Source organism: Lithobates pipiens, unplaced genomic scaffold, assembly GCF_037356315.1.
Source record: "Lithobates pipiens isolate NorthernLeopardFrog02 unplaced genomic scaffold, aLitPip1_a1.2 Scaffold_18, whole genome shotgun sequence".
NCBI lineage: Eukaryota > Metazoa > Chordata > Amphibia > Anura > Ranidae > Lithobates > Lithobates pipiens.
This window is the reverse complement of record NW_027507758.1, coordinates 642,012,614-642,032,427: the sequence shown is the minus strand read 5'-3', so window position 1 is coordinate 642,032,427 and position 19,814 is coordinate 642,012,614. Positions and strand designations below refer to the sequence as shown.

The 19,814-nt window shown below is 44.3% G+C and overlaps 1 protein-coding gene across 1 annotated transcript in view; it reads right to left on the bottom strand.

Moving 5' to 3' along the window:
• Window positions 1-19,814, bottom strand: part of LOC143986904 (uncharacterized) — a 143,697-nt gene that overhangs the window by 91,540 nt on the left and 32,343 nt on the right. Inside the window, exons 8-13 of the mRNA XM_077485312.1 lie at window positions 19,262-19,396; window positions 14,921-15,038; window positions 14,707-14,804; window positions 13,854-14,060; window positions 13,566-13,772; window positions 13,341-13,476 (exon numbers count right to left, since the gene is read on the bottom strand). Of these exons, the coding sequence (XP_077341438.1) occupies window positions 13,341-13,476; window positions 13,566-13,772; window positions 13,854-14,060; window positions 14,707-14,804; window positions 14,921-15,038; window positions 19,262-19,396 (901 nt within the window). The remainder of the gene's footprint in view (window positions 1-13,340; window positions 13,477-13,565; window positions 13,773-13,853; window positions 14,061-14,706; window positions 14,805-14,920; window positions 15,039-19,261; window positions 19,397-19,814) is intronic.

Below are 19,814 nucleotides of genomic sequence, written 5' to 3'. Positions count from 1 at the left end.
CTTTAAGTCCATTCCAGGCGGCGGGGCCAGCAACATCTCCTTCGCGGGCCCCGCCTACCTGGAGACGCGCTCGAAATGAGCGGACTTTCCTCCGCGTGTGTGGGCGAGTCCGTTCATTTCAAAAGTAGGGCGGATTGTATGGCGGACTTAGTCCGCCGTATTAGTCCGCTCAAAAAGTGCCGTGTGTGGGCAAGTCTGTTCATTCCAAAGTATGACGGACTGTCTGTCGGATTGTCTGACGGACTTAGTTGGCCAGACAATCCACCACGTGTGTACGCGGCCTCACACAAAGGAGGGTATACTTAAATCTTCAGGTCCCTACGGATGAGAGTGGAGAGAGGGCTATTTTGTCTTTAGATGCCGCCAAGGCCTTTGAAAGTCTTGAGTGGCAGTATCTCTGGAGAGTTATGGAGACGGCCCAATTTGGACCGGGTTTCATGAAATGGGTAAAAATGCTTTATAGGGCACCAGAAGCCAGAGTAAAGGTGAATAATGAAAAGTCCGATAAATTTAGACTGGGGAGGGGGACAAGACAAGGGTGTCCCTTGTCACCCCTCCTCTTTGCCATTGCAATTGAACCTCTGACCATTGCCCTGCGGTCTTCTGCTCAGGTGAAGGGTCTTAGAAGGGGAGACTTGGAAGAAAAAGTGGCATTATATGCAGATGACCTACTGTTATTCCTTGGCGATACACAGGATTCCCTTCAGAAAGCTATGGACATGATTAACAAATTTGGCCAAATTTCCGGACTTAAGATAAATTGGGAAAAATCTAGCCTTCTGACAGTAGATACTCTGGGAAGCCCCTTGCCTGAGGAGGTGACCCAGATCCAAGTAGTAAGTAAATTTAAATACCTAGGGATAAACGTATCCAGAGACCCTCAACAGTACACTGCAGATAATATAATTCCGTTACTGAATAAATTTAGGAGGAAGACAAGTGTGGAAACGCCTGCCATTATCTGTGGCAGGTCGCTGTAATTTAATGAAAATGATATGGATGCCGCAGCTTCTCTATGCACTGCATAACTCCCCAATTTGGTTATATAAAATGTGGTTTCAAAAGATAGATATGGTGTTCAGGGAACTGATTTGGAAGGGTGGGTCGGCAAGAATCCAATTGAGTACTCTGCAGTTACAAAAACAGGAAGGAGGAGTAGCACTCCCACACCCCTTTAGCTACTTCCTCGCGTCATTATATGGGGGGTGTAATTATATGGGGGGTGTAATTTAGAAGGGGGAGAGGCAGGGAGAAAAATGCTCCTACAAAATACACCACATGACTCAATAGTGGAAGCTCTGGAGGCAGGATCCTTCCTATTAGGACTCCCTACTTTGAGTTTAATGACGAGAGTGTAGGACACAGCGAAGGCCATATTAAAATACAGAGGATTTAATGAGTATACCCCCTTATGGAAGAATAGTAAATTGGGAGAACTGCAGAAGATGGGGACAGTAAGAGAATGCAAGAGATGTGGAATAAAATTTATCGCTCAGCTATATCAAGATGGTGCCCTGAAAACCTTTCAGGAACTGAGAGATTATTTTGTTCTACCAAATAAATCCTTCTATAAGTATTTGCAGGTCAGGCACGCACTGGAGGAGCAGTTTAGAGGGAGGACCTTAGAATGGAGCGCAATCCCAGTTCTTCAAAAAATAATTAATGCAGAAACAGGAAAAGGTTTAATTTAGAAAATATACAAACATATAAACAAGGGGAGAATGGGAGGGATAGAGCCCCCTATGTACAAGAGGAAGTGGGAAAAAGACATGGGAGATATCTCCGAAATACAATGGAATCAAATTCTTGAACTGGCTCCGTTGGTATCACTCTCTCCCTCTCAGAGGATGTCACATCTGTTCTTATTATATAGAACCTATTATACTCCTCATAAACTTTTTCAATCTGGCCGACGGCCGGATGCAAGCTGCCCCCAGTGCGGGGACATGGAGGGAGACATGATTCATATGTTTTGGACATGCCCGAAGTTGATCCGCTACTGGACGGAGGTGACAGGAACCATTGATCGGGTTTTTGGAACCTCCACCAGGATGGAGGCGAAGTATTGTCTCCTGGGATTAGTTGAGGGAGTTGGAAACCCGGGAAGCAGCCAGACGGCGGTCCTGAGATGCCTATTTCAGGCAAGGAAATTGATTGCCCTAAGATGGTTGTCGGTGTCGCCTCTGTCCGGTAGAGAATGGATAAATAGCATGAATGTGGTAATTCTTAAAGAGCAAGTGTTATATATAAAACAAGGGAATTTAAAGAAATATGACAAGATGTGGAAACCTTGGTGGGATGCCAGAGGGATTGATATGTGATTAATAATAGTGTGAAAAATAAATATTTTAACGATGAAAAGTGACCCAATAAGAATTAAAGTAAGAGGGCAAATGAAGAGGGTGGAAGTGTGCGAGAATGGGGATGGGAGGGAAGATTGATAGAGTGGGAATCTAGATTATATGGAACATCAGCCAGGATGGCCCTCATGATACCAATCCCCTCTTAGGTCACCCAAGATATGAATCATCCTTTTTTATATTTTTTATCTGAAAGGTGATGGGGGGGGACTGAGGGGATGTTCAACTTTGATGTATTTTGTAAACAAAATAAATATCTTAATAAAGAAATAAAGTAAAAAAAAAAAATATTCCTATGAAACAAGGGGGGATGGGAATGGACGCTGTACTGGGAGACTTCGTCCTGGAAGACTCCTGGAAAAGAACGTTAACGGTAATAACCCCTTTTTTCCCCAGGCATCTTCCAGGATGGCTTACAGAGAGGACCAAATAGAAGTACCTGATCAGGATGGGATCACAGCCTGCAGCACTTTCCTGCCGAAGGACTGGTCTTGATTTGCAAGCAGATCCAGCCTATAGTGCTTTACAAACAAGGGTAAACAGATCAGTGGCTCCGGGTCATCGAGCTGGGCAGCAGGCTCCAGGTGATCGAGCTAGCCAGCAGGCTCCAGGTCATCGAGCTGGGCAGCAGACAGGAACACATCAGGCTGGGCAGAAGACAGGAACACATCAGGCTGGGCAGCAGACAGAGGCTCATCAGGCTGGGCAGCAGACAGAGGCACATCAGGCTGGGCAACAGACAGAGGCACATCAGGCTGAGCAGCAGACAGAGGCACATCAGGCTGAGCAGCAGACAGAGGCACATCAGGCTGAGCAGCAGACAGAGGCACATCAGGCTGAGCAGCAGACAGAGGCACATCAGGCTGGGCAACAGACAGAGGCACATCAGGCTGGGCAACAGACAGAGGCACATCAGGCTGAGCAGCAGACAGAGGCACATCAGGCTGAGCAGCAGACAGAGGCACATCAGACTGGGCAGCAGACAGAGGCTCATCAGACTGGGCAGAAAACAGAGGCTCATCAGGCTAGGCAGCAGAGGCTCATCAGGTTGGTCATCAGGCACTTCAGGCTGGGACACGGATCTTCAGGCTGGGACACCGGAACTTCAAGAGGGGACACAGGCATCAGAACTTCAAACTGGAAGGCAGGCACCAAGACATCAGACTGGAAGGCAGGCACAAAGACATCAGACTGGAAGGAAGGCACCGGGACATCAGACTGGATGGCAGGCACTGGGACATCAAACTGGAAGCCGGCACCAGGACATCAGACTGGAAAGCGGGCACTGAGACATCAGACTGGAAAGCAGGCACGAGACATCAGACTGGAAAGCGGGCACTGGAACATCAGGCTGGAGTGGATTAACTGGTCTGGGGGCAGGATTGGGTGATGGCAGGATGGTATGGGTTGGGAAAAACTTCCACTTCTTTTTGGTTTTAGCCACTGAATGATTGTATGTAAGTACAGGGCTGTAGGTAGTGGAAGCAGCTGATAGAAGCGAAGAGTGGAAGGATGGTAAAACAGAGGGAGCAGATTTTGAAGGGAGATTTTGTGGAACTGGTGGAGGCAGCCGAGAAGAAGCAGTGGAATTGAAGACAGGGTAGGTACGACAGGCTGGTATCTAGACACAGAAATGGGTGGTTGGGAGCTGACAGAGGATGAATACAACAAACTTGACCAGGCCTGTAATAATGGTTGCACAAAATCATGTTTGCACACTGTTTGTCTGACCAGAGACTGCACTGAACCAATACACGCTGCAAGAACCTGTTTAGGACAAGCTGAGTCCTGTCAAAGAAAAAGGCAGAGTCATCCTCCAACAGCCACACCAAAGACTCTACCTGAGCTGCACTAAAAGGGGGTGTATAGTCATCACCTCCACTAGAGGCATCAGACAGGGCCAACTCTATACAGATCCAAAACAATGGCTGCACATCCTCAAACAGAAAACTGCCCTGATCAACAACAACATGGGCTATACAGATGCATTCCAGCAGCTGCTCTCTAGTGCATTCACTTAATGTCTGATGACATCTGTCATCTGTTTCCAGTAATAAAAGATACAGAATATCTTCTGCTTTTTTTAGCAATAGCAAGTGCCCAGACCCAATTCCCAAGTGCAGCCGATCTGCTTGTATGGTTTCAGTATTCTGTCATGGAGGTGTCTAACACAGGCATCCAGCACAGGTAAACAGATCAGTGACTGCACTAAAGGAATCAGGAACAAAAGTAAGTGAAAAATATATATACTTTTTTAAGATAAAGACACACGTTCAAAACCAATCAACAGCAAACCATAAACAAGCAAAGAAATCCAAAGAGTACACAGCAACTCCAAAACACCTAATCTAACTAATATGTATAGAGGGGAAGGAAACACATATACAACAACAAGGCAGGGACGAGAGAAAAGGGGAACAGGAGGTCAGATAGAGGAAGCAGTAAGCAAGGGGGAGACAGGGGACAAGTCTCAGGAACGGGGTACAGGAAACAGAGTCCAGGACAGGACAGGAAGCAGGTCAGGAATGGGTTTTGTTATAATATTCATATTTATAAATGGTTTGGGTCTTTTGAGAATAATTGACTTGCTTATGTATATCATTATATATTCTAGATATGGATAAATTGAAATATATATATATAGACTTTTACATATATTTATGTAAAGATTTGTCTGATGTTTTGTAAGCAGTTCTATGCAGAGCTCGCATATGGCAGTAATTTAGAGTGAGTTGACCATTCACCTCCCCCCATTGTAAGAGATTAGGTTACATCCTTGTCCAAAGACACAGAGCTTCAGTATGTTATCTAAAAATATAAGTTATGTCTTTATATTACAATATTTCTTGATTTAGGATTATTAAGTACATTCAATTTTAAATGTATATAATCTATCTACTGATATATGTAGTATTTGGTTTAGAAGATAGGAAACTTGTATTGTATAAGTTAAAATGTTTTATACATGGCAGTTTTGCCATCCCAATGAAATGTTTTGATTAGAGACAGTTTTTTATTTCAACATCCTGTTGGATAAGTGACTCTCACCTTTTTAGAAAGGTGGGAGGGAAATTGCTCATTCAAAGTTCCCGGTTTTTCTGTGGAACAAGAAGACTCAGTGGAATTTTTAAGTCAGCCTTAATAGGAAAAAGGTAGGGGCTGGTTATTTGAGGAGTAAGAAGTTAGTAAAAAGTACAGACAGGCAGTTGCTGGGGGGCAGACTTTCACTCCAACAGACACGAGGAGACATTGAAGGAGGCTGACAAACCTTCTCATACACACACACACACAAAGATACATTTATACAATCTTCATTTCCAGAATAAGAAACATATTGATGCTATTTTTATATTCTATATTTTGACATTGTTTTTGTAACATTTTGTTATTTTATCATTAAATCAATTTTTGATTTTTTTTACGAAAACTGAACGGATTTTCTTGGAACTTTCCTCATCAATATGAATTATTGAAATATAGTTATTAATACAGTAATAACTCGATATTACAGGGTTCAGGCAATGGATCAGATCAGGCAGGGACAAGGCTTGCAGAGGGAATACTGAAGCCCTGAGTCTCAGTGAAGAGCGGGCTTATATACTCCCAGCAGCTCACATCAGGTGCAGCTTGATCAATGAAACGTCAATCTGCTGGGGGACACCCGCTGGCAGCCACCAGAACAGCACCCTTTGGTGCTGAAAGAAATAGTGCAACCAGCAGATGACCCAAGCAATAACACTGATCCTGACACTGCCAGTTGTTGATTGTATGCCAAACACCAAACTTTTTCCAGATCTTGATTGTATATAGTATTGGCTTTCCTGCTGCTAAGGACAGTATCTATCACTCTTCCTGACAGCCCCTTCTGCCCTAAAAGCTTACTTTCAGTAGCTAGGCCATCAGAGAGAGATGGTCCACCTGCAGATGATTCACTGTTCCCTGATGAATGAGGTCTGGCATGGAAGAGAGTCTGCAAGGATCCGTGATGTTTTAACAGTCCTGGGAACCAAGCCCTCCGAGGCCAAAACAGGGCAATTAGAATTACTTTCACCCCTCGAGGCTCTTATCTTCCATAGTATTTTTTGTATGAGCGCAAACAAAGGAAACGCATACATTAGGTCTGTGTCCCTAAGGTTGTGATAGGACATCTAGGCACATACTAAGCTGATCCCTTTGAAGGGATAAGAACCGGCACACTTTCCTGTTTACTCTTGTCGCTAACAGGTCTATCTGAGGCATTCCCCATTTCAAACATGGTTTGATTTAAACACTATTCCATCTGCGACAGAGATTCCCTGCTTAATGTGTCTGTCAGAGAGATTAGTTCCCCTTTCAACTCCACAGAAGATAGAGATAGAAGATTTACTTCCATCCATCCCAGAATCTTTTCTGCTATACTCTTTAGGCAGGCTGGTCTCGTACCCCAGTTAGTTGATATAACTGTAGTTATATTGTCCGAAAAGACGTGCACATGTTTTATTATCAGGAAAGGCCCTCTGTACGGCATTTAGCTCTTTCGCATTGGAAGAGAGGCAGGCTAATTGATTGCTCCAGACCCCTTGTACCATCTGGTTGCCCGTGTGGTCCCCCCTTTCTTGGCCACCCGTGCCCGCGGTGACTGTCACTGGAAGGCGTTGTGACCAAAGACCATCAGCTGAGATATTTTCTGCATTTAGCCACCACCTCAGTTGTATTTCCTGAGGGATCTTTACCCAGCTTGAGAGCAACTTCTTCTTCCCATCTCAGATTGAGAGCATAAAGGACTGCAGAGCTCTCATGTGAATTTGGGCCCATTTGTATAAAGAAATACTAATGCGCTCCACCTAGTGGTTAACTAGAGGACTAAATGAATAAATATACATATACAGGAAGCAGCCAGCACAAAACGGTGATCTCAGCACCAAAAGTATGTGAATAAAATAAATAAATAGATGCAGCGCTACCTAAAAATGCATAAAAATTGAAATAAAAATGTAATGTCAAAAATAAGACTAAAGTGCAAATAAGATGCTAACCCACTAAAATATGAATGGTGAAATTACGAATACACAATAAATATATGAATCTGCATAGATAATCCAAATGAATGAAAATACAAAAATAAAATGTGAAAAATAAGTGAAAAAAATTGTAAATATCAGTCCAGTGGTTATGTGCAAAGGAATTCAATACTAACAGGTGATTATCCACAAAAATGTGCACAAATAGCTTTAAACTTGCAAAAACAAAGTCCATGCAAAAAATGTAGAAGTGATTTCCAAAGGTGACAATCCACTGCAAACTTCAGTGCCTATTATGTGCACCACCTATTTCCCCCAGCCTCTTCCCCCAGCAACGCGTCAGGGAAGGAGTTTGGTGTCGGACATATTACTTCCGGTTACGAAACCGGAAGTTCGCGTCTGCTGTATGTTTTGCTGTGATCTTTCATGTAAGTGCGGATTTTTTCTATATAATAAAATTGTTACTAGTTACTACACATGAAAGCCCCCTTTGTCTTCTTCCATTCCATACCTACTGGATACCTTGGAGCAATTGGGAGAATATTAACTGCTTATACACAGTGATATACAGTGATGCACTAACAGCGGTAGAACACTGAGGCTGGATGGATAAGGAGCCAGCAGCATTTCTGATGACATACAGCGCCTATTTGCCATTTATTGGAGGTGAGAGGCTGGGGGAAATAGGTGGTGCACATAATAGGCACTGAAGTTTGCAGTGGATTGTCACCTTTGGAAATCACTTCTACATTTTTTGCATGGACTTTGTTTTTGCAAGTTTAAAGCTATTTGTGCACATTTTTGTGGATAATCACCTGTTAGTATTGAATTCCTTTGCACATAACCACTGGACTGATATTTACAATTTTTTTCACTTATTTTTCACATTTTATTTTTGTATTTTCATTCATTTGGATTATCTATGCAGATTCATATATTTATTGTGTATTCGTAATTTCACCATTCATATTTTAGTGGGTTAGCATCTTATTTGCACTTTAGTCTTATTTTTGACATTACATTTTTATTTCAATTTTTATGCATTTTTAGGTAGCGCTGCATCTATTTATTTATTTTAATTTGGGCCCATTGAACCCCTGGGATGGCCGCCATCATCAATCCGAGAATCCTCACCATGTTTTGTATTGAGATCTCCGGGCTTCCACAGAGGTCGCTCGTCTCTGTAATTATCTTCATGATTTTTTCTTCCATCAGAGAGATTTTGGATAATGTCAAATGTATTGTGTACCCCAGAAATGTTATCTTCTACCCTTCCTTTGATTTGGAGGGAAGTAACTTATCACGTCCTCCTTGAGCATATTTTGAAGGTGAGAAGACATGGCCACTGCTTTATCTTGCTCTCTTGGTAAAATTGTAGGAAGACATTTTTGAGGAGGACTGCCCACTAATTATATTCTGTATCCATGATTGATAAGATCCAGAATAAAATTGTTGCTGGAAATGGCCTGTTATTGTGGGAAGAAGGCCCCCAATCTTCCCCCCTCCTGGACAGCTAAGTAACTGAGAGGGGTCCTTAGGCTGGGGGGGGGGGTTTAAAAAGGAAGCCACCTTTTCCTTTCCCCCTCCTATACTTCCATTCTTTTCTCTGAACCTGTCTGTTTGCATAATCTTTGTTCTACTGACATCTGTCACCTCTGCTGCCACTTGTTCCTTGAAAGGGAGGAAAATTCCTTTTTTGTTGCTGCTTTTTGGGCATAGGAAACACCATTATCCTGTTGGCTGACCTTTCAAGTATTGACTCCAATTCTTTCCCAAACAACAATTCGCCTGAAAAAGAAAGAGAACAGAGCTTCATTTTTGAGACTGTATCCCCTTCCCACTCTCCTGGCCACGTTATCTAAGGCTGTAGCCCTGGCCATAAATCTCACAAATTACGTGGAAGTGTCCACTATATAAGCTACCACCTTGTTTAATGTTGGTGGAGCCTCTAAGATCTCTTCTTTTGGAGTATCTGACTCTAGAAGTGAGCAGAGCTTTTTTAACGACAATACGGGCTACACAGGTAGTGACAAGGGCAGGTTTAAAGTTAGCTGAACAGGCCTTCCATTTCTTTGTTCAAGTAACCTTCAGCCTTCCTGTCCATGGGCTGTTTTAATGAGTCTGTATCCTCAAAAGAGAGTTCCACTCCCTTTGAGACCTTCAATAGGGAGGCGTCTAACTTGGGACACTTCTCCCATAGATTCATATCCTTTTCTTTGAAAGAAAACCTCCTTTTGAGGTTTTTGGGGAGAAAGATAATTTTTCTGGTACTGTCCACTCCTGCAACACTGTTTCTTTTAGTGAAGCATTAACCAAAAATGTTCTGGCCTGCATATAACAGGTCATGCACAGACAGTTCTTTATCTTCTGACTCCAGGGTATCTAATATGGCCTTTAATAAGTCATCTGTCTCCTCTGAGGGAAACAGGAATCGTTGGGGTTTATTTGGCTTGTCCTCCTTAAACTCCCCTTCATCGGCGTCCGAAGCCAACTCCAAACTTTACCCCAGCTCCTCCACCTGCCTGATAGAAGGGGTTATCGGCATTGCCCTATTGCTGGTACCGGATGTTCTGGGGATGGGATCTGCCCTGGATTACTGTGCATGGGGTTTGAATGATATTTGAGTCTGCTACATATCCTTGTTCATTGAATCCATGAAATGTTTGAATAGCGGGGTTGTTTCGTTCTTGACCAGGTTTTCAATGCAATCTTGACATATGTCCTTTTTCCAACCAGAGGGCATTTTTGTAGTACAGACTGGGCATCTCTTCCTAGAAGCATCTCTCTTGCTTTCTTTTTTGTCCTGGAAATAACCAAAGGACAAAACCAAACCAGTGTAACTTCAACTGAAGTACAAACTGAATGGAAAGAAAACACCCAGGTGGATAGCAAAAAATTCCTGCCTTAGAATTTTTAACCCAAACACCCACCACCAGGACCTGTGATGCTATATGTAACTCAACCCTCAACTAGAGGGAGGTTACACCAATGCACCTACAAAAATTCCCAAACAATCCCCCTGTGCCCCCACCACAGGAGGGTAAGAAAAGAAGATAGGAGCGCCCTAGCCCCCCCTTTTCTTACCTTAGGGCTGGGGGACATGCTCTTCCATATCCACCATCCAGGAAGCAACCCAGTGCCATCTTCTGCCAGTGCCCTTTATTTATACTGGCATGGAGGACCCGGGATGGTGCTGTGGATCTGGCTCTGTCCCTGTGGATAGTGTGCCTGCCTTCCTCTCCTTGGCACAGGTTGGATTTTCCCCTGTGGGTGTACCAAGATGGCCACCCCATGACTTCCAGTGACCGCATCACTTCCTGCCGGAGCATCCGCATGTGCCAGCGAGACGGATTCGGCCACACGAGGATGCCAGCATGGAGACAGGTTTACCTTGCTCCCCTTGCTCCAACATTGGCGGGGAGGAGAAGCAGGCTACCCTCTGCTATGAGAGACGAGCCTGCTGTAGGCATGCTACCACCAGGGATGGACTCATCTGAGCACACATCCTCCGGCACCAAGAAGTCACCTTACACTGAAGGTACAACCGACAGGGAGATGAGAGGGGGTCCCTTCTTACACATCTATGAGTCCCTAGCGGAGGGGCCCAGGATAACTCAAGCCAACCAGATCCTCAGAAGCACTGCTCCTGTTAGAAGTACCTGTCTGCTGGGAGGCCCCTGCTACCTAGAATATAGGCCAGACAAAATAAAAAACAACTTGCTTGAAGTTCCTGTCTGGTCTGAGGAAACACATAACACTGAGGGGCCATGGCCTATGGGTGATCTTTTATAATGTGGATCATGTGGGGCGGCACAGTGGTGTAGTGGATAGCACTCTCACCTAGCAGTAAGAAGGGTCACTGGTTCAAATCCCAACCACGGCACTACCTGCCTGGAGTTTGCATGTTCTCCCTGTGCCTGCGTGGGTTTCCTCCGGGTACTCCGGTTTCCTCCCACAATCCAAAGACATGCAGGTAGGTAAATTGGCTTCTGTTCAAAATTGGCCCTAGGATATGAATGGGGACCTTGAATTGTGGGCTCCTTGAGGGTAGGGACCAACATGAGTGTGCAATGTACAGGGATGGGGACAATTGTAGACACTCACTCAGGTTGAACTGGATGGACTGGTGTCTTTATTCAACCTAACTAACTATGAAACTATGTGTGTCCTGTACTAGGTGGGAGGAGCCTATCTCTCTGTAAGCTGGAAGATGACTGAGAAAATAGTCCTTTATAGTATAAAAACAGCAGATAATCACTACTATAAGGGATTCATTTATACTATGAAATAGTGAAAGTAATAAATCTTATATCATATATATAATATTAAATATACCCGAAGTAGGATATATGGGGATTTTACCTGGGAGTCACACATAAAGATATATAGGAGGTTAGAGGGGAGGAGGGGGGCTTTTATATTAAAGTAATAGTGAAAGCTGAGACTTTTTTCATGGATATAATCATTTTATATATAATGCACAATACTAGTAAACTTTTACTTCATATAATAGTAATGCCTTCTATCACCTCCAGTCTATCAGCCTCCACCTTCCCTGGGGTCAGATGCTGATCTTCCCTGCACAGAGCCCTTGAAGTCATTGTAAATGTTGGATTTCTTTTTTAAACAAACTTGTCATACTTACCTGCTCTGTGTAATGGTTTTGCACAGAGCAGCCCTAATTCTCCTTTTCTGGATAAAGTTCCCCTATAGGAAGCCACAAAGTATAGTATAGTTCTCCTATAAGAAGGTACAAAGTATAGTATAGAATTCCCCTATAGGAAGCCACAAAGTATAGTATAGAGTTCCCCTATAGGAAGCCACAAAGTATGGTATAGAGATCCCCTATAGAAAGCCACAAAGTATAGAATAGAGTTCCCCTATAGGAAGGTAAAGGTCTGCCTTTAACATCACTTGCTTCCTTCTCTTCTTCAGGACTACATGTCCCATGAGACATTGCTCCTCACGCATTCAAGTTCTCAAGCATTTACTGACATGTATGGATGGTGTACTGAGCAGTATTTTCTGATATGTAAAGAAACAATACATTCTGTATGCAGGCCAATTAATCGACTGACAAACGAATCGATTATGAAAATTGTTGACAAGGGGTCAACCAGAGGTCAGAGAGTGAGGATGGGGGAGAACAACCAAGATGAAGACTGGACTGATCCTGAAGACCACCATCATTGGGTTATTGACTCCTCCCTCATTATCAATTTCTGTTAAATGTTCAAAAGTTTGAGGATGTTATCTCATTACCAGCAACATGTTAAAGTCTGTGCTCCAATCAGATCATCAGATATAAAATGTCCAGCTGGTAGGAAATGGGCGCAAACCAAATAAGGCCTCTGTAATGTACAACCTATTATGTAGGATACAACAGTTAGGATTTTATAGCATCAGAATGATGTCATATACAACAGAGTATATAGTGCAGGGTTCAGGAGTATGCAATGTACACCACAGAGTATATAGTTCAGAGGTCAGGATCAGTGGAAGATTAAGTGTTAACTGGAGACATCCCACACAGCTGCCTCCCATTTCCTGAGACCGCACTTAGTGACTTGTGTCTCAGATTATACAGACATATCCCTCCACCCGGCACAGCCAGCAGACAACAGAGCAAGTAACCCTTGGAGAATTGCTCTGTCAGAGATCTTTCCATACCCGGGTATGGGGCAGAAGACCCAAAACACATACCCCAGTTGTCTAGGTCTAGTAACGTCTATGGTGAAAATTAACATTTTGCTGCCAGCTGAACCCCAGAATCTCCACAAATCCAGTCTAGATACATAAATTGTGTCTGCAGCACAGAGAAGGAAGATTATCTAAGAGAAATTTAGGTATACAGGACGGGGAACACAGGTCAGGAAAGTGACCAGGGGATTACAGGCTGATATCACCCAGTCCTTGCCCTACTCTGGACCAATCAGTGAGCAGTATGGGTGGAGGAACGTATTTAATGTTAGTGACCCACCTGTGCTGATATCTGTAAGAGTGCCGTCCTCTAGAATTAGCCTCATTATTCCATCCTCCTCCATAGACTGCTGATCATCACTCACATAAGTCTCCTCTTCTTTCACCTCAACTTTAGAATCTGTCAGGTTTCCACTCTGAATATATAATAAACATGACATCAATGGTAACAATGCAGATAATGTACAGATCCTAATGATACTATCAGTGATTGTTCCTCATCTACCTGATGATGGTGAGGGATGGTGTGATCTTCCTGTGTGGAATCCTGGGAATACAGAGGACAAGGACATCTCTCTGGTGGGTTCCTGGTATTAGGGGGCTCCATCATATCCTTGTGTCCTTCTGAAAACTCTTCTATCACTCCATACTCCTCATCCTCCTCTTTATACTCTTCTTTAACAACAATATTATAATTCCAGAGGTTTCCACTCTGAAAGATATAATACAACATTCATTGTAACAAACTGTGTTGTGTATAAATCGGAACTACCTATAATTGTCAATCGTCTACCTGATGATGGTGGGGGATGGTGTGATCTTCCTGTGTTGAATCCTGGGAATACAGATGACGGGGACATCTCTCTGGTGGGTCCCTGGTATTAGGTGGCTCCATCATATCCTTTTGTCCTTCTGAAAACTCCTCTATCACTCCATACTCCTCATCCTCCTCTTTATATTCTTCTTTAACCTCAATATTATCATCCCTGAGGTTTCCACTCTGAATATATAGTAAAAAAATCATTGTAACAAACATAATTGTTTAAAAATAATCACAAATCACGCCTCACTTAGACGGCGCTGGTCCACTTTACCCGCCCCCCCCCCCCCCTCCCCTCCCCCATTGTTTTTTCTTCTCTTGCTCTGCTCTTCCCTGCTCCTACCCCTCCCCTCCCCATTTTCCCCTTCTACTCCCCCCACTCTTCCCCTTCCCCTCAACTTAGCAAAAATCTAGTGATTGTCAGGGTTTTGTCACAATATTTCCTCATCTTCCTTACCAAGGAATGGCAACTCTTAAGATGGTACGGCCCAGGGTTCTCCCCATTGGCGGCAAGGTGCAGCACCGCAGGGGATCTCTCCAGGACGGCCTGAAAGGGACCTGTCTCAGGGAGAGGCCCAGGCGTCTATATACCGCTGGGCAGCCAGCTGGGGGGGGGAGAGCCAGAGTCGTAGATGTAGGGTACTCACGGTGGATAATGCTATTACATAATATTTTACTAATTGATCTGTTTACTGTAATATGTGTATTAATCGGTACCAAGGAAAGAGGAGTAACATGTTTTGCTCAGTATGTTTCTGTATTACCTGCAATCCATAAATAAAGAATAAAAAAAAAAAATAATCACAAGTTATTGTTCCTCATCTACCTGATGATGGTGAGGGATGGTGTGATCTTCCTCTGAGGAATCCTGGGAATGCAGAGGACGGGGACATCTCTCTGGTGGGTTCCCATTACTGGATCCATCTGTAGGAAACACACACACTGACTGAATACATTGTTTCTATGTGTTTATCAGATGATGGGGGATCTAGATGGAGCCTCCGTACTGCTCTCTCCTTTACAATAAAGTCTCCTCTTACCCTGTGATGTGAGGGGTGGCTGATTGTCCATCATGACGTCCTTGTAGAGATCCTTGTGTCCTTCTAAATACTCCCACTCCTCCATGGAGAAACAGACAGTGACATCCTGACACCTTATAGGAACCTGACACACACAATGATACAGTCACCATCCAGACACATCCCTTGTCTGTTACTGGATAATGTCCCAGAATTCCCAGAATCCTCCTCACCTCTCCTCCATCATCTCTCTGGTGACTTCTAGAATCTTCTTTTTATTTCTCTATTCTATCAGGGAGGGAGGTGGAGGCAATGTGATGGTCATATGATCTCCATACTTCACAGGAGGAAAAATCTAGTTCTAAAAACAAAAAGTAAAATCAATTGATAGTCCGAGAATCCTCCTCACCATTCAGGTCTCCAATTTATTAAAACCCCACCTAAGGCTGATGTATAATTTACCCACAAAGGACCCCCACACTCCGTAGGTTAAAAGCTTGTTGCAGGTATTTTGACATCAATACATACAATGCAGGACCAACAGTCCCACTTTGCTAGTGAGAATGCCAAGGGTCCACCCACATCCTAAGAGCATCAGAAGAAAAAGTCAGATGGAGGGACATTGGAAGGAGGAGCTGTGAGGTCAGTGTGATGTCATAGGATATATAGACTCTGGATGGAGGGACATTGGGAGGAGGAGCTGTGAGGTCAGTGTGATGTCATAGGACATATAGACTCTGGATGGAGGGACATTAGGAGGAGGAGCTGTGAGGTCAGTGTGATGTCATAGGATATATAGATTCTGGATGGAGGGACATTTGGATGGGGATATATGAGGGGTCCTCTATATGAGGCTCCGTTGCAAAGCAAATCATTGTTCCTGGGTGCGTCCTTCCTCTCCTAAACTGAAGAGTAAACTTTGACCTTTACTATACAGAAATCCGTCAGGAATCTGTGAAAGTAAGCTCTCATGTGATCAGGTGATGTGCAGAGGAATGAAGTGTAAGTAGCAGACAATTTTCTCCAGAGCTCCTAATGGTGCGGATGGATTTTGCTGAATGCTGGTGCCAAGTTTCCACCCCCAGGATCACTGCAGATGTGGAGAAAAGCTGTGTAAGAGGATATGGAGGAGAGATGAGGAGGAGATCCAGGAATCAGGATAAAGGCCAGGACAAGCAACAGACGAGTGCATCCAAGAGATGAGAGCCGGGGTCACTACACAGAAAATCAATCCAAAGAAAACAACAAGCGGGATGAGGAATAGCAAGAAGGAGCTCAGAGACAAATGAGAATATTGCTCAGCCAATGGGAGATGATCTCAGAATGACTTACATAATGAGGGGGAGGGGAGGAAGTCACTTAAGGTAGGGCTTGATAAATCTGCTTTGAATCTTGGAGCCAGCTAAAAAAGGAGACAGTTTTTTTAGGGCAGTGTGGGTTGTGTGTGCCGGGGCTGGGTAAGTAATTTGTGAGGAATCTGTGAGTTGCAGAATGTAAGATATGGGGTGCAGGAGATTGATGCATGTAATAGGGTGCAGAAGACAGGACATGTGGTGCAGGGTACTGGAGAAGGGTGTGGGTCACTGCAGGCGCGCAGTGTACAGAATGCAGGACATGGGGTGCAGAACAAAGGACATGGGGTGCAGGGTAATGGAGAGGGATGTAGGTCACCACAAGGGTACAGTGTGCAGAATGCAGGACAAAGGGTGAAGGGTGCAGAATGTAGGACATGGGGTACAGGGTATAGGAGAAGGGTGCTGGACATGGGGTGCAGGACATGGGATTTTGGGTGCAAAACATGGAGTACAGAAAGCAGGACATGTGTTGCATGGTGCAGAACACAGGACATGGGGTGCAGGGTGGAGGTCACCGCAGGACATGGGGTGCAGAATGCAGGACATGGGGCACAGAATGCAGGACATGTGGTACAGGTCACTGCAGGACATGGGGTGTAGGACATGGTGCAGGACAGTAATCCAATCCCTCCTCCCCTGTGTCCTCCTGCATTTCCTGTACATCTCCCCCAGCAGTGTGTGAGAGCAGAGTGGATGGAGAGGACATCTTGTGTACATAAAGCAGCATGTCCCTCCCTGGCTGGTCTCTTAGCTGGCTGCTTTGCAGGCTTGTCCTGGTTACTCCTGTAAGGACTCTGTAGTCCTGTTTCTCAGCACCTTGTGGGGATCTTTGTGGCAGTGCCGAGGTGGCGCCATGTTGGAGATTTGGTCCCCCTCCTTCTTCTCTGTTCTGCCAGTGGACTCTGCACAGAAACTGTGGGAGGAAGCAGGAGCCGATGGTGACAGTAATGCGACCGCGGAAAGGAGAAAGATCGGCAGCGGGAGCTCAGTGAGATGAGTCCTCTCATGCCGCTGTCCTGTCCACCTCTGACTTCACAGTTCGGGTGCCATCATCTCCCACCTCCTCCCTCCCCCCTGGCGCCACTCTGAGCCACATTCCTGTCTGAGTAATGTGTCCGGGTTTCAGGCAGAAACATTATTCAGACCAACAGTGAGAATGGACTGACAAGAGCCCAGGGGCCAGGACGCCATTTTTAGTCACCATGGTGATCTGGGATTTGCCCTGACTTATGGTGACCATAGAGACATGGAAATTCAGCTGGTTCAGCAGGGATCGGTCACATTTCCATCCATGTGTGGTCACTGCCAGATAAAAGTCACTCCATCAGCGGCTGCAGCCAATAGCTTCATCACTGATCTGTGTATTCTGAGAGTGGAGGAGCGCCCCCCATTGTCAGAAAGAATACAATAGTGCAACGGGGAGGATCCCCCCCATCCCCCTCCAATGTGTGGATGGGGGAATCTCTTCCGTTTTTTCCTCTCATCCTGCTGGCTGACCAAAAAAACTGAACCATGTATGGGCAGCGTTGGAAGGAGGTTTTGAGACATTTCCTGATCTGTGCAGCTGAGGACCAGGAACTGTCTGTGATTAGCGCTGTGCAGTGTCGGCTTCCTGGCGGGATCGGGAATGTGGGGTTTCCAACACACCCGAGCCCATCCTTATTCATCATCAACTGATCCCCCTGAAGGGGTTAATCTAGGTCTCCACACTATATATGTGTGTATCATCATCTGCTGGAGATAAAAGACATCACAGTGACTATGGAGGAGGAGGACGGACATGACGGGGGGGTTACTGGGTGTAAATAGAAAAAAAGATCTTATTACCTCCTCTGCTACGTCTTCCAGCAACGTCTTCTCTCTACTTCCTCCCGACTCACCTCTCACCCGGAACTTCCTGTCTGTACATGACATCACTTCCTGTCTGTACCTGACATCACTTCCTGTCTTCAATATAGACTTCCTGTCTCCCGAGAGTGGAGCTTCACATTTGACAGGAAACATGCTTTTTTTTGTTTGTTTAATGAACTTTAATATAACAAACATTCAATAGACATTGGAAACAATGTTTCCAGTCACATCTTCATTTCCCGATGGTATCTGACTGCAGACTGAAGCTCCGCCCTCCACAGGAGTCATGTGACCTCCACAGATTTTTTTTTTTTTAATCAAGTTTAACCCTTTAGCTGCCAGTCTCTCTTTTTTTTTTTTTTTTTTTTCATTTTCATTTTCTGCACATGTTTAAAAAATTATTGTAGGCCTGAAGATTACATAAAAACCCCAAAACATGATATATTTTCGGAAAGCAGACACCATAGAGAATAAAATAGTGGTAAGTTCCAATTCTTTATGTCATACAATATTAACACAAATACACTAAAGTTAATTCTAGGGCAAAGGAATGCAAGGAATTACCCAATTTTGGTAAAATATAAAAGATGAGGTTGCACCAAGTAAATAGATACTCAACATGTCACACCTTAAATTTGTGCGCGCCCCTGAATGGCGACAAATTTCTGTAGCCTATATTTTCTATAGGGGATGGTTCTAAAGCCCCCTATAGGTCATCAGTTTAGTGTTATGGAGGAGGTCTAGTGATAGAATTATCGCTCTCATTCCAGCGTGTGTGGCGATATGTAACATATGTATCGCAATAATTGTTTTCAAGTGTAGGCACCCCCGACACTTGTGTTTACATTCATACGTGTGTATATGTGGAGGTGGGGGTCCTCCAAAAAATTTTGGGGGGCATTTTATGTGCTTTGGTGTAACTTAATTTTTTTTTGTTAAACCACTTCACCTCGGGAAGATTTACCCTCTGCATGACCAGGCCATTTTTTTGTGATGCAGAATAAATAATATAATATAATAAATAATAATGCTGGAGATTTTGGAGGAATTATATACAGAAGGAGGCCAAGAGTTTGTTGATGAGACCCCCCCCCCCCCCTTAGCATTGGAGGGAGAGACTATCAATACGAATTTTAGACCGAAATCAAGCTTCTACCCACACTGGAATAAGGGCAACTTCATACCCACTTTTTATGAGGTTGTGATGGAAGAGTTTAGGAAGATGTGTGGTGACAAAGGTTACAAATATAAAAAGGGACATGAAGTAGGTATGGAGGGCCCTCTGAGCAGCCTGAGAAAGAATTCAGAAATTGTAATTAGAAAAGCGGATAAAGGTGGAGACTTTGTCATACAAGATAGGGATCAATATCTGGAGGAGGCCTTTAGGCTGATTGGTGATACCAACACATACGAAAGACTCCTATGGGACCCTACTGGTAGCTATAATAACAAGCTTAAGGGGCCGTTGGACAGGGCACTATTGAATCAGGTCATGACTAAAAGCGAGCATCGATTCCTATATTCAAAACCTCCAGTGGTCCCTCACTTCTACCACATACCGAAGGTGCATAAGGACATGGAGAAGCCTCCAGGTAGACCAATCATTGCAGGAATTGATAGTCTGACCAGCAATCTTGGTAGTTACATCGACCATTTTCTCCAGGGATTGGTAATCAGCCTGCCGTCATACATAAAGGGCTCGGGCCATG